Source organism: Podarcis melisellensis, assembly GCF_964234715.1.
Source record: "Podarcis melisellensis genome assembly, chromosome: 10".
NCBI lineage: Eukaryota > Metazoa > Chordata > Lepidosauria > Squamata > Lacertidae > Podarcis > Podarcis melisellensis.
In genome coordinates this window covers 35,641,469-35,654,052 of record NC_138542.1, presented here as the reverse complement: position 1 = coordinate 35,654,052, position 12,584 = coordinate 35,641,469, and the positions used below count along the sequence as shown (strand labels likewise).

Here is a 12,584-nt window from a genome sequence, read left to right as displayed (position 1 = left end):
AAAATCAGTGGGCTGTATTCAACATAGTTCTAAAGTGGAATGTTCTTCCTTTCTCTCCCCCCTTGTGTACCCCTTAAATGTGGTCTGGAGTTCACCCAATCCTCCAGAGCAGATTTGGGGATGGAATAGGCTGCACATGGGAGAAGTATGGAAAATTCCCTTGTTCTAGTGTTAACCCTTGCACTAGTGCAAACTATTAATTGAATGCCACCCATGATAATTCAACAAATTTCATACATTTAAATATGATTTTCATATATATTTTCTTTTTAAAAATCAAAATTACCTATATGGGCTTAATAAGAATAGCCTGGAGAAGAGGAGGTTAAGGGGTGATATGATAGCCATGTTCAAATATATAAAAGGATGTCACATAGAGGTGGGAGAAAGGTTGTTTTCTACTGCTCCGGAGAAGCGGACACGGAGCAATGGATCCAAACTACAAGAAAGAAGATTCCACCTAAACATTAGGAAGAACTTCCTGACAGTAAGAGCTGTTCGACAGTGGAATTTGCTGCCAAGGAGTGTGGTGGAGTCTCCTTCTTTGGAGGTCTTTAAGCAGAGGATTGACAACCATATGTCAGGAGTGCTCTGATGGTGTTTCCTGCTTGGCAGGGGGTTGGACTCGATGGCCCTTGTGGTCTCTTCCAACTCTATGATTCTATGATTCTAAGAACATTGACTGTTTAGAGGTAATTTTGATTTTTTGATAACTAAATAAATGTGGAAATCATATTTGAATGTGCAAGATCCATGTGATTATAATCATTTCAATCCACACTCTGTAGGCATCAACCTTAAGCCTTTGCCCCCCAGATCCTGTGCCTGGTGTTGGGACATAGCTTGCACCACTCCAGCCATGCTACTGGTTTCCATAATTATTTGGGGAAAACCATGTACTTTAAATGTATGGTGTGTATGCAGTGATTTAATTGGCATGTTAGGATTGTAGCCAACTAAGAATCTAACTTGGAGTTACTGAAATTAATGGGGCTAAGTTAATAATGTCCATTAATTTCAATGAGTCGACTCTGAGTAGTGCTAAAGTTGGAAACAATCCTTAGTTCCCTTTTTCATTATTCACAAACATTTTAACACAATATCATTGTATTTAAACTCAGTATCTTAGGCTAGTTTTGTTTGCAAAATGGAGTTAAAAGTAAAATTGGAGATGTGGGAAATCAAATCTACCGTTAAAATCAACAAATTGTTGTGTCTGCAGACCTTTGGTATGCAGCTGAATGAATGAATTGACCTTGATATGTAATATGGCAATTTGTTTAGTTCCAAAAATAGGAACTAAATAGGAACAAAAATGTAATATTTAGGATGTTGATATATATGCCAACAGCTGTTTTTTTTAAAAAAAGCAAGTTACCATTTTTACTTTTTCATAGCAGACATACTCTTCTTTTTGCTTCTGTGTTAAAGCAAAGCCTTCTGTTGTTTGTGCTACTAAATGTCATGGATTAAAATACTTAAAATGTTTTGCCTGTGTATCCCTAAAAACCAGGAATGTAGCATAGAAATGCTTTCATGATCAGATAACTACCTTCAAAAGGATGAGAGCTGAAACTGCTGGGAATACGCTCTGCTAACATGACTGTCTAATGACCCAATTTCAGCCGCTTTGTGACAGGGAATTATTAATGGCTTGGGATAATTTCCCCCTCAAAGCTCCCCCCCCTTTTATTTTGCATTCTCCTCCAGTCTATGGTTTGGCTAACTTGCATAACATCCAGTGCTATATATGTTTATTTATTTATCTGTTACAATTTTTCATACACCTCTCTTCCACCTCCCAATTAGGACTTCCTACCATTTCACTATAATTCCTAAGGGCAGTTACAGCATGTTGTAATGGCTGAGATTGAGGACTGGAGCGGTGACTGGACTTTCGTTCCCTTTCACTTTGAGAACTTAATCCCTCAAATCAATAAAGAGATATGTAAGATGATTGCATTGCATCACTTATTGCTGATGCCATTCATAGCAGGGTCAACTATTTTAAACACATCCTGGAAAATGTGGCACCATCTAGGCCATGCAGTTGGGATAGCAGCTTGGAAGGGAGTCATGCTTGCACGCCATTTACCAAGACCTGCCCTTCTTTTGTCATCCAACACGCTACACTGATAATGGAGGTACACATCATTGTGTATACACTCTGTGGGGCAGAATAAGAATGTCCCTGAGAAAAAGAGTGGAATTGTGGTTCTGTGAGCTAGGAGGGATGGTAATATAAAGACATTAGAAAAACAGATGGTGTGTGGAATGTCAGGAAAATATACTCTGGTCAAAGTCCTACTGCATGTGTATCAACAGCTTGAGCGTTTAGTCCCAGTAAGAAACTTGGCAATATGCCAGCTGTTTGCTGGGCAATAAAGTTGGGATAGGGATGAAGTATAACCTTTATTCTCCTCAAAGCAGAAGATCAGCACTGTCACCAAGTATCTAGCTGGACTTGTGAATGCATGCAAGGTGATGGACCAGTCTGGACTTGCCTGAGTTTGCACATGCAGTTTTTCCTCCAGCTTGGAATACATGTACATAAATCTGCATCCATGCACTTAGTATGCACCTGTTTTGATCATGGTGCGAATGTGTATTCCAATTGCACACATGGGATATTCTCCAACATTTAGACACCCACTTGCAGATGCATTGCAACTGTGTGTATGCACACCTCAGGCCTCAAGGATGCAGTGGAGCTGCTGGCCTGAGGGGATGACATCTGAAATGGGTGGATCAGAGTTGACAGATTCCTGTCTGTTTAGTTACTAAGCCAAGGAAGAAAACCGAAGACACTCAAGGCATCAACAGGAAATAAAACATTTTTATTGAATATCTGTGTAGTATGTATGTTTTATTTTAACAACACCTGGAAAAACTCTACCGTGGGATTCACTACACAAAAGTGAAACAAAATATAAACCACCTCATCAAAACTGAATGTAAAATACAGCTAAACTTGTCAGCTCGCAGGCTACGAGCCATATGGCAGGATAGAACACCCCAAACGCTTCTACAAGATACAGAGAAAAATCCACACATAGAAACACTCAAGCAGGCAGTAAATATACACAAAGGCAACTAGGATCTTTCTACAGCATCAGATTCTAATACTTTTACACAGCTTTGTCAGAAAGGTACATGTGGCTTCTTTTGAGGATGAAAATGTCATCTTGGTCAAATAGCAGGTCTGCTCTCTGCTGAGAACTATAGTACATTAGCAACCAATTCTGTGGTGACATTCAGTCTGGCAGTGCTGGAAGAAAATGCATTAAGAATACCTTAACACAATGAATCAGTTCTGGCAGCTTGAGCCTGTAAATTTCAAGATGCGCTTTTTGCTTTTTTTTTTGTCCCTGCTACAATGAACAACTAAAGGAAGTTACAGTGGAGCTGAAACTCTTTCCTCATAGGCTCTTCTCTTTGGTGGGATTTGGTCCTTTTAAAAATGTAAGGTTATAAAAGTATTCCTGTAAGATTTTTTTCCTATATATACATCTTAGCTTATCTGACTCAACTATGTCTTTTTTTTCTGTTTCTTATAGAAAATAGAAAGACCTCCAGAGTGATAGATGTTTCCACTCTCATCTGTTGGGAAGCTATGCAGAAAGCAGAACACATTGCCACAAATTCAATTTGTGGCTTGGGAGTTAAAAAAAAAAAGCCTCTCCACTTCTTATTGGGTGAGGTGTAGACCCACAGCTCTGAGAAAGGGGTTGTCATTCAAAAATCTGTTGCTGTTTTTTTCTTTTTTAAAAAATTATTATTATTTAACTGGATTATCCACTTATTTCTAGGGAAATCCCACTTATTCCACAAAACGGTGCTATTTTTTTTTCTTTTTCCTTTTTTTTTTGCTACCTCCTTGTGTTTTTGGTGCTGGGTGGTAACTAAAAATAGAACAAGTACTTCAACACGTTATATTCACAGTCTCTTAAATAAGTATGCAAGTAAGAAAGTAACTAAATGGAAGGCGTCTCCATTGAAGAGACCTGAGCTAAAAAAATAGTAATGCCCACGACATGATGAGATGGGATTATCTGAGATGACAACTGTCTTTACCTGTAGGACAACTGTCTTACCATCAAACGGAGGGGAGGGGGGGGGGAGATGCGGAATATTGCACAGTGTCGACAAAATGCTGTGTGGTCCATCTGCTCTATTTTGATGCCCTTGTCCTATGCATAGCTCTTCAGTTCTGGATTGGTCCATAGGTAGGAGAACTGCTTGTGCTATACACTCCTTCGGCAGTGCAGTAGAAGGGAATGGCAGTATTTTTACAATATCACTACGGAATAAATTGATTGCTATCCACTGAGAAAAACTACAGTTTCTAAGCACACACGGCAGTCACAGTGATACACAGAGCTGTCTTTTAAGACGCTTAAATGGAATGACTAATAGCTTCATAATAGTGCCATTTACTACATAGTAACATTGAAAACATTTAAAAACTCCTCCTGAAACGAGCAACTAGTGTACATAAGAGGTTGCTTCAGTTTGCTAGAACTTGTTCTTTGTTTTGTTTCACTTTTTTTTAAAGGACAAATTAAAACTTATTAAGTATAAATAGTATATAAAAGGTCACTAGCTGTTAATCGTTTGGCTTGCTTTGAAGTGCATTCAGAAATATGGCTAATTTTTTTTTGTCCTCTTTTGATGGGATTTTACAATACTGTCTCGTCACCATGAAACTACTTTTGTATAATAAACACACACGGCGGTGATTTTTTTTTTGTTTTGTCTTAAAAAATATTCTGCATTCCTTCTCATCTGGCTTAGTATAATAAAATATTTTGTTACAAAGTCTAATGTGCAAACTCATTAGGATTAGAGAATGTGAGATCACAAATGGGATTCACAGTATGCAAATTTTGTATAAAGGTGATAAACGGAGAGCGATTGGGTTTTAGGTATGTGTTTTGCCATGGTCAGTTGTAGGGGTTTGTTACTATTGCATCCTTCCCCCTGTGATTTACCCCCCCCCCCAATTTATATGTTCCTATATGTTATAATTAATGCTCCCACCCTCAAAGGAATTGTACCTTCAATTTCTAAGTGTAAAGCCATGATTTCAGTTTGTTTTTATATATATATATACACAGGAAAAAATGATATATCAGCTTCTGGCTACGCTTCCTTGAGGTCAGCTTTGGAGCTGCTCAGATCATGCTAAGTTGCCCACGAGAAAAGACCACCAATGGGAATTAACCCCTCCAAGGAGTGTCATGTGAGCGTACATCGATATTTGAACGATTCGGTTGAAAGCTCAGATTTAAGTTGTCCTTTAAGATGTCAGTGTAACACTACTAGTGCCTTAACAAGTTGGAATTTTTGCTGGAATGCAGACGATACGATAGTTAGTTACCCTATAATATATTATCAGCTCTCCTATATCTCAGTCAATTTACATAATTTAAAATAGAACATCTTATTAAAAACATCTAGATATACACAGATTAGGAAACGCTTACAACATACAAATAAACGGACTAGAAATAAATTATTATTATTTTTTTAGCATACTGGTATGTACAACTGTGATACAATAAATAATTTCCGTCATGCTCTATCTACACATATTGCTTAAAAGAAGAGTCGATCGGAGGGCAGTGGTGAGATGGGAGGGCTGTGTAGGGCTTTCTACATTTAAAGTTGTGCAAATTAAAAACAAGATTTGAAGTACCACTGATCTGTGTTAGGGATGCATGGCTGGAAAGAAAAGGACCCATATTACTGAGGTATTTACAGATACTGGCTAAAGAGCACTATATGGGCAAATGCAGAAAGGCTTCTTTTCTCGTTTCCTTCTTGTCTTCCTACTTCTTGACTGCAAGCATGGCGTCTACCTCCTCCTCCGGCTGTAAGGTGTGCCACTGTGCAATGGGTCGCCTCGGGTTGGCCAACATGTCTGACCAATGTCGCAGCTCCGCCCCGGTGCTGTTGTAGCCCACAAAGACTTTGCCAATGGCATCGTTCTTGCCAATCTTGTCATAGTCCAAAACAGTCACAACAACTTGCACTTTCTAAAACAGGATGAGAAAGAGAAAAGTCAGGAATGAGGAAGGCAAACTGGACTGCAAAAAAAATGGGTAGACCTTATCACCTTGTCACAAGAAAGATTGATGAAAAAGGTGGGTGGCAGAAGATGGAGAGTTACGTGCCTTATTTATGTTAACAACCAAACTTTTTAAAAGCCAATTGATGTGACTGCTCTTTTATTCATAAGGCGCTTCAATTAATTATTGTTACTGTTATTGTTAAATACCACATTAAGGTTTTAAAATGCTGTGATGAACTTCCTGACCTCTAGATCCCGATTTGATTGCAAGTGTTTGGTCGTTTTGGTCACTTGGTAAGGGTAAACTCAATTTTAAGTTCTGCTCTGTGCCCTCATATTTCAAATTTAATCATTATGCCAAATTTACTTTCATGAAATCTACCAGTGACAGCACTTCAAATGGCCCTGACTGTGCTACAAATGAGTGTGTTTGGTTCCCTGTGCAGAATCCATCTCTTCCAAGAGACTCCTAAGCACCAACAAATCTGTTTCCCCATCACTATGTATTCTGCTCTGAATTCACTGCTGCTGAATATTATAAAATGCCTGCTACCTATTTTTTTGCTGAAGAATTGACACTTCCTAAGTACTGTATATTTTATCATTCCCCTCTTGAAGCAGTCACACTCATTTCATGCCGTGCAGGATTCATGCGTAGGTGCTAATGAAGGCATGCACACTTGATAATTAGCAAGGTTCCTGTTAAATATGTATGAGGGCTGAGGGATGGAGTTTCAAGGCGAGGAAGAAACTGATGTCTGACATTACCTGGATTTGCTCAAATGGTACTTCAAAGCTGAAAGACTCATTGTAATAGGGATTCAGAGTGTTCTTTTTAATTGTTGTCTTCTTCTTCTTCAGCCGCTTTCCATTCTGCATCAGATGAATTTTCACATAGGGATCTGAGCAATGACAAGAAAAACAAGGCAGTTAGGAAATGGTGCCCTGGTTAATATAGTGTGTCCTCTAATGAGGATAATCCTTGAGTCAAAAGAGGAAGGAGGGGGGAAAGAGGCAGGAGACTCACAGAATGTTTCTCAAGCAAATCCATATTTATAGAAGATAAAAAAATCAGGCAAAATTGTCGAGTAAATGTTCCAATAATGCAACTTTGTCAAAAGATGAGCATCCTGCAAAGTCAGGATTGTGCAAACGGTCAGAGAAGCTCCTTGTGTTAATTTGCCTCTGCATGGAAATATTTGCCTGTAGGTAGGCTGCTGAGGTGTCACTGCTTGACAGGAATACTACAAGGGCAAACTTTCTTTCCTAGATATATGGATAACTGATCTTCCCCTATTAGTGACTGCTGCCCTACAAACTTGCAAGCCTCCAGAAAAGAGTAAGTTCAGAAGCAGTGAGGGTTACTCTTCTCTCACCTGTTCCTATTAGAGATGAACTCAAAGAAGTCCATTGTAAAAGCCAGACAACACATTCAGATGAACACATTGCCCCCCCCATCTTTATTCACTTGTACCACAGGAAAACAAAGTAGTTAAATATAATTGCATCGTTCACTGCAAGAGGTGGTGATGGTTTTTGGTTTAAATAGCTTTCCAAAAGGAAAAGAGAGATTCACATGGACAGACATTAACTATGATATTTATAATGGCTACAAATGGCGCTTCCCTGCTCCTGGGTGGTGGTGGTCTCATTACCCAAGGCAAGCTGCAAGGGGCTGACAAACTCCCATCATTTACAATTACGTATGTTGAGCTGTGGTTGGACAGACAAAGTGTTGGACTAAAGGCACCTTCACCTGATTCAGCAAGTCAATTCCACTTTTACTACATTCTGATCATAGAGGGGTTTGGATGCCTCTCCTTTCATGCGTTAAAATAATGTTTGTGGGGAGCGCACCACTGAATGGGCTAGTCCTGCTTCCTGATTGGACCCTGGTCTCCCCCCGCATGGTAGAGATCTATGAGTGTACATTAGGCCTATTGACATTAATAGATTTGGCTACATTTCCTGGAGGGATTTCTGTTCGTGTCTAATTCTGTACCTTTTTGTATATAACTGAATACAAAACTTAATAGGTCAACTCTGAGTAAGAAATAGTTGAATACTGGTGTGGAGAGGAAATGAAATTAACACAAGGTGCAGCAAGAAGAGACAAGGAATCTCAGATTCTCCAACGCCCCTGGCCCCCTCAGCTTCTAAAATGGACCCTGGATTCCTCGGAAGACTCCTTTATGCCTTATTGCAGCCAAGAGTCTTCTATGGCTCTAGGCAGCTGGGCAATGATGTAGCTGTCCATGGCCTTCTCTGGTTCATGCCCTTTAGAGGGCTCTGGGTGTACAGTGTACTGTTCCTCCAACAAATGTGGGCTGGCACTATCAGTACACTGTCAGTGTGCAGTTGACTCCTACCCCATCATACAATCATTTTCAGTGGCTTCTTCCTGAACATCCAGTTTTGCTCTGAGCTGGAAGAGTGTTTGTGTTATTATGCAGATGTGCCCTGAAATATTAAGCCACAGGGTGAGCATTAAGCCACAATCCACAGGACTTTGCTCTATAGACCTGATGGCTGCCCAGCACTCTTGGTTTGTGTTGCATTTTCTTAAAAGAAATGACATACAATACCAGATGCCTTCATTTGCCCCATCCACAACAAAAGACGTCCCTCCCATATTGGTCTCTACAGTCATGGCAGGTGTTGGAACCTTCCAACAGTTTGACTCAAGCCCCAAAGGCACACTCCTCCATTGGTCTCCTGAGACAGACGGATGCTAGCTACAACTACATAACAGAACAATCTTGTAAGGGAAAGGAAACAGGGGAAGAGAAGTCAGCTAAATGCTTTCTAGTCTCAGGTGCTTATATACCTGAGAATAAATGAATCAGGCTAGTATTAGAAGGTAGTGAAGATGTAAAACCTTGCTTGGTCTTTTCTCAACACAGATTCCCCCACCCACACCATGACCTGAGCACCACAGCTTTGAATGACTGGTTTAAAAATGTATGACATGTTTAATTGTGTTCAGCTTAAACGTGTGAAGACAAAAAACTACACTGTTCCATTTCTCTAAAGCTCCACGGTCAGTATATCACAAGTAGTTTTAGTTTTAATTTATTAAAGCCTGTGACATTCAAGAGGTGGAGGTGGAGAAGAGTTGGAGGAGGAGGAGGAAACAACTGTTGGAGTGTTGTGGGTATCAAGCAGTTAACACTCCGTGTTAAGTGGAAATGCTAACTCAGTATCATGTGATGAGTCAGCATCACGAGACATGGAGCGTTGGGGAATTGGTCTGTAGCCAACTAGTATAAGGAGGTATGGTTGACTTCCCCACACTGGCTTCTCTCCTGTATGTAATCCCACCTCTGTATGCTGATTCTTGGATGCAAGAAGACTGCTTTAGGATGATGCAAGACTGCGACTGCAATAAAGCCCTGCTGAGAGGACAGTGTGTAGTCAGGCAGGTGGGGTGGAGGTGGGGGTTGGCACTGTCCTTCTATGGAAAGGGCTAAGTTGATTTTTTAGTTTTCCTGATTAATATTCACTGCACGGAAATTCAAAAGCTGAAAAATGTACAATTTATATTGTGCATTAGTGATTTTACAAGAACGTCTCAAGGGAGGCTAATAAAGAAGCTTTTAAAAGCAGCAGGGTACTCAAGCTGACATGCTTTGTTTTGTCAAAGTTTAGAGGCAAAGATATCAGCCATTATTTAGAGGCAAACAAAAGATTCGAGTCTCATATGAAATGAAAGTTGAGGTAATGTCAAATTGCCAGTAAATACAGTGATTTTGATCTTAGAAACACTGTTGCACGTCTTCTAAAGACAGCTCCAATACCCACAGCAAGAGAAGGAATATTTAATCTCGTAGATAATAAAGAAAAAATTGTACATATGACATTCAAGAGACAAACCAGGTTTATCCGAGACAATACGCCATGGTTAAATGAGTCACCTGTATCAGCAGCATCAAATATACAGGGACAAGATAGAATCTGTGGAGTACAGCACAATAAAAATGAAATATTCCTTTAACAAAAGCTGGAACGATGGAGCCCCTGACTGACAGTGTTTTTTAAGGTGAAACCTAAGTTGTAGGTGACCAGTACATAATGAAGCCTTTGCAGAAATAGCCAAATTTAGAATTCATGAATTTTCGCTTGGATTGAATGCCTAGAATGGAAAAAGTTGGCTAGGGTGGACAAGATTACTACATCTGAATATTTCCTGAACACAAACATAAAGATAACAGGCTTTAATAAATGCTTGCAAGACCCATGAACTGAGGTATCTATAGTCAAGGTATATAGCGCTTCCAGGCTGTCACATTTAGGGGTGAAATTCAATTACATCCTGGCAAACTGAGTCTGCTCAAATTAAAGGTGATTTGGAATTACATTATCATTATTTTATTTCTTATTTATTACATTTACATTCCGCCTTTCCTCCAATGAACGCAAGGTGGCAGACATAGTTCTCCTTTATCCTCCTTTATCCTTTATTCTCACAACAACCCTGTGAGGTAGGTTAGGCTGAGAGACAGTGACTGGCCCAAGGTCACCCTTGATGGCTGAATGTCTTAGTCCAGAAGTTCCCCAAAGGTTGGGGATTGGGTTTTTTTACCCTAAGCAAAGCAATAGGGAAATGCTTTGATAAGTGTGGGATAATGCTTGATGTCTAATCTCCACACCAACAAAACAGGAGAAATGGACATTAAAGAGGTTGCCTGGGCATGGCCACAGTCAGCTCTAGATCATTATTTTGTGAGTTGGAAGTGGGCGGGTTGGTCTTCACATATTAATGAACCTGCCACATCAACGTTAACTTGTTTGCTTTGGGCAACGCAGCTCAGGACTGCCTCTTAGCACTGCCTTGTTCTAATGCCTGATTAGTAGTTGCAGCACAATCCTAGGCATACTTATTAGTGATGGCACAAAAGTTCTTAAGCATCCTGTTTCATAATACAAATCTGAAATGGTCATAAAGTTATATTCTGAAAACACAACCCTTCCTTCCCGGAATCTTCTCTGGGTCAAATAAACATAGATAAGTTCATTAAGTTGATAGATAAACACAATGGGGGCAGGAATCAGGTTCCCATTCTGAGGGCCTCAAATTTCAATAGTGAGACAATGAAGGGGTCACTGAATCAGGGCATATATTTTGAGAAAAACAAGAGGCAAGGAAGAGGGAGCCAGCCGGGTGTGCCATAATTAAATAGCCCATGGCCACACCTACTCTAGCCACAGATTGGCTGGGGCTGTCCACAGCTCAGATGATGCAGCCAGCTGTGATGCGAAGGGGGGGGGGAGCAGCGTACCTCCCCCTATGCCAGAAAACTGTTGAGGCTCGGCTGACTGGCTGCAACGCCGTACACCAGATAAAAGGTGAACGGACTTTTCCCTCAATCATGCCAGTAGAGGAAAATGGCACAGAGTTGTCTACCATTGCTCCTCAAAGGACTATACAGCCAGCCAGGGCTTTCTGGGTAACAGACAGTTGGCAAATGATCATGTCCACTGTACAGCAATGACATTATGTGTTGTGTTAGGACATTTCCACTAACTGTTTGATACCAACAGCATCTGTCATGCTTTTCCTTTTCTGCAGGAAGCCAGACATTGGACAGAGATGTGGTTGTGGAATTGCTGGCATCATGGCTCCCCACAGGGCGAAATGTTGTAGGAAGCCCTTTCATGTTTACTTGCTTTCAGATCTGTCTGAGAGTGTGTTTTCCTTCTTCATTTCTTTCTCCCATGGATTTCAAAACAGACTTACTTCAGGGCTAGCAAACCTCTCTCCTGTGAGAGGATGACTCAGTGTGCTGTTCATGGCTTTCAAGCCATGGATAATTTGCCTTTAACGTTTTTCCTCCTGTGTGTTTTCATATGTGGGAAGGGATAATTAAGGCCTCGGAAATAACCTCTAATGAGTTTATAGTGATCACATGCGTGGGTTGTCTGAATCAATATTCGTTTGCACAAGGAAACCCTCAGAATGGGAAGGAAAACTGGGGGCAGAGGGGGACTGAGCTCTCTGGGGAAGCACAGCAGCAATGGAAGGCAACTTTTCAGAGAAACTGTGCAGGAGCCAGAGTGCTTCCAGATTGCATAAGTGTTATTGTCTGCTTGTACTAAATCACAGCGTTGTATGCTTTGCTTTCTGTGACAAAATGAACATGCAGATGGCAAAGTGTTGCACCTGTAATGGCTGATGGTGTCTTAGGGATAAATACATACCCTCCAACATTTCTCCAGTGAAAATAGGGACGTCCCATTCCATAATGGTAATTTTATTATTTATACCCCACACATCTTAGTGGGTTGCCCCAACCACTCTGGGCAGCTTCCAACGCATATTAAAACATACTGAAACAATAAACTTTTTTAAAAAACCCTTCCTTATACAGGATTGCCTTCAGATGGCTCAGGAGTTGGATAACTCCATAGCCTCCAACATTTCTCTGATGAAAATAGGGACATTCCAGGATCAAATCATAACCTGGGACAAAACCTTCTCTAAATCAGTGACATTCCTGGAAAATAGGGACAT

The 12,584-nt window shown here is 40.4% G+C and overlaps 1 protein-coding gene across 3 annotated transcripts in view; it reads right to left on the bottom strand.

Moving 5' to 3' along the window:
• Positions 1-2,816: 2,816 nt before the first annotated feature.
• SYT1 (synaptotagmin 1) overlaps positions 2,817-12,584 on the bottom strand; it is a 331,664-nt gene continuing 321,896 nt past the window's right edge. For all 3 annotated transcript variants that reach the window (XM_081928748.1, XM_081928746.1, XM_081928747.1), the window contains 2 exons: positions 6,842-6,975; positions 2,817-6,038 (listed from right to left, as the gene is read on the bottom strand). In XM_081928748.1, coding sequence (XP_081784874.1) covers positions 5,832-6,038; positions 6,842-6,975 — 341 coding nt within the window. In that variant the 3' untranslated portion in view covers positions 2,817-5,831. The remainder of the gene's footprint in view (positions 6,039-6,841; positions 6,976-12,584) is intronic.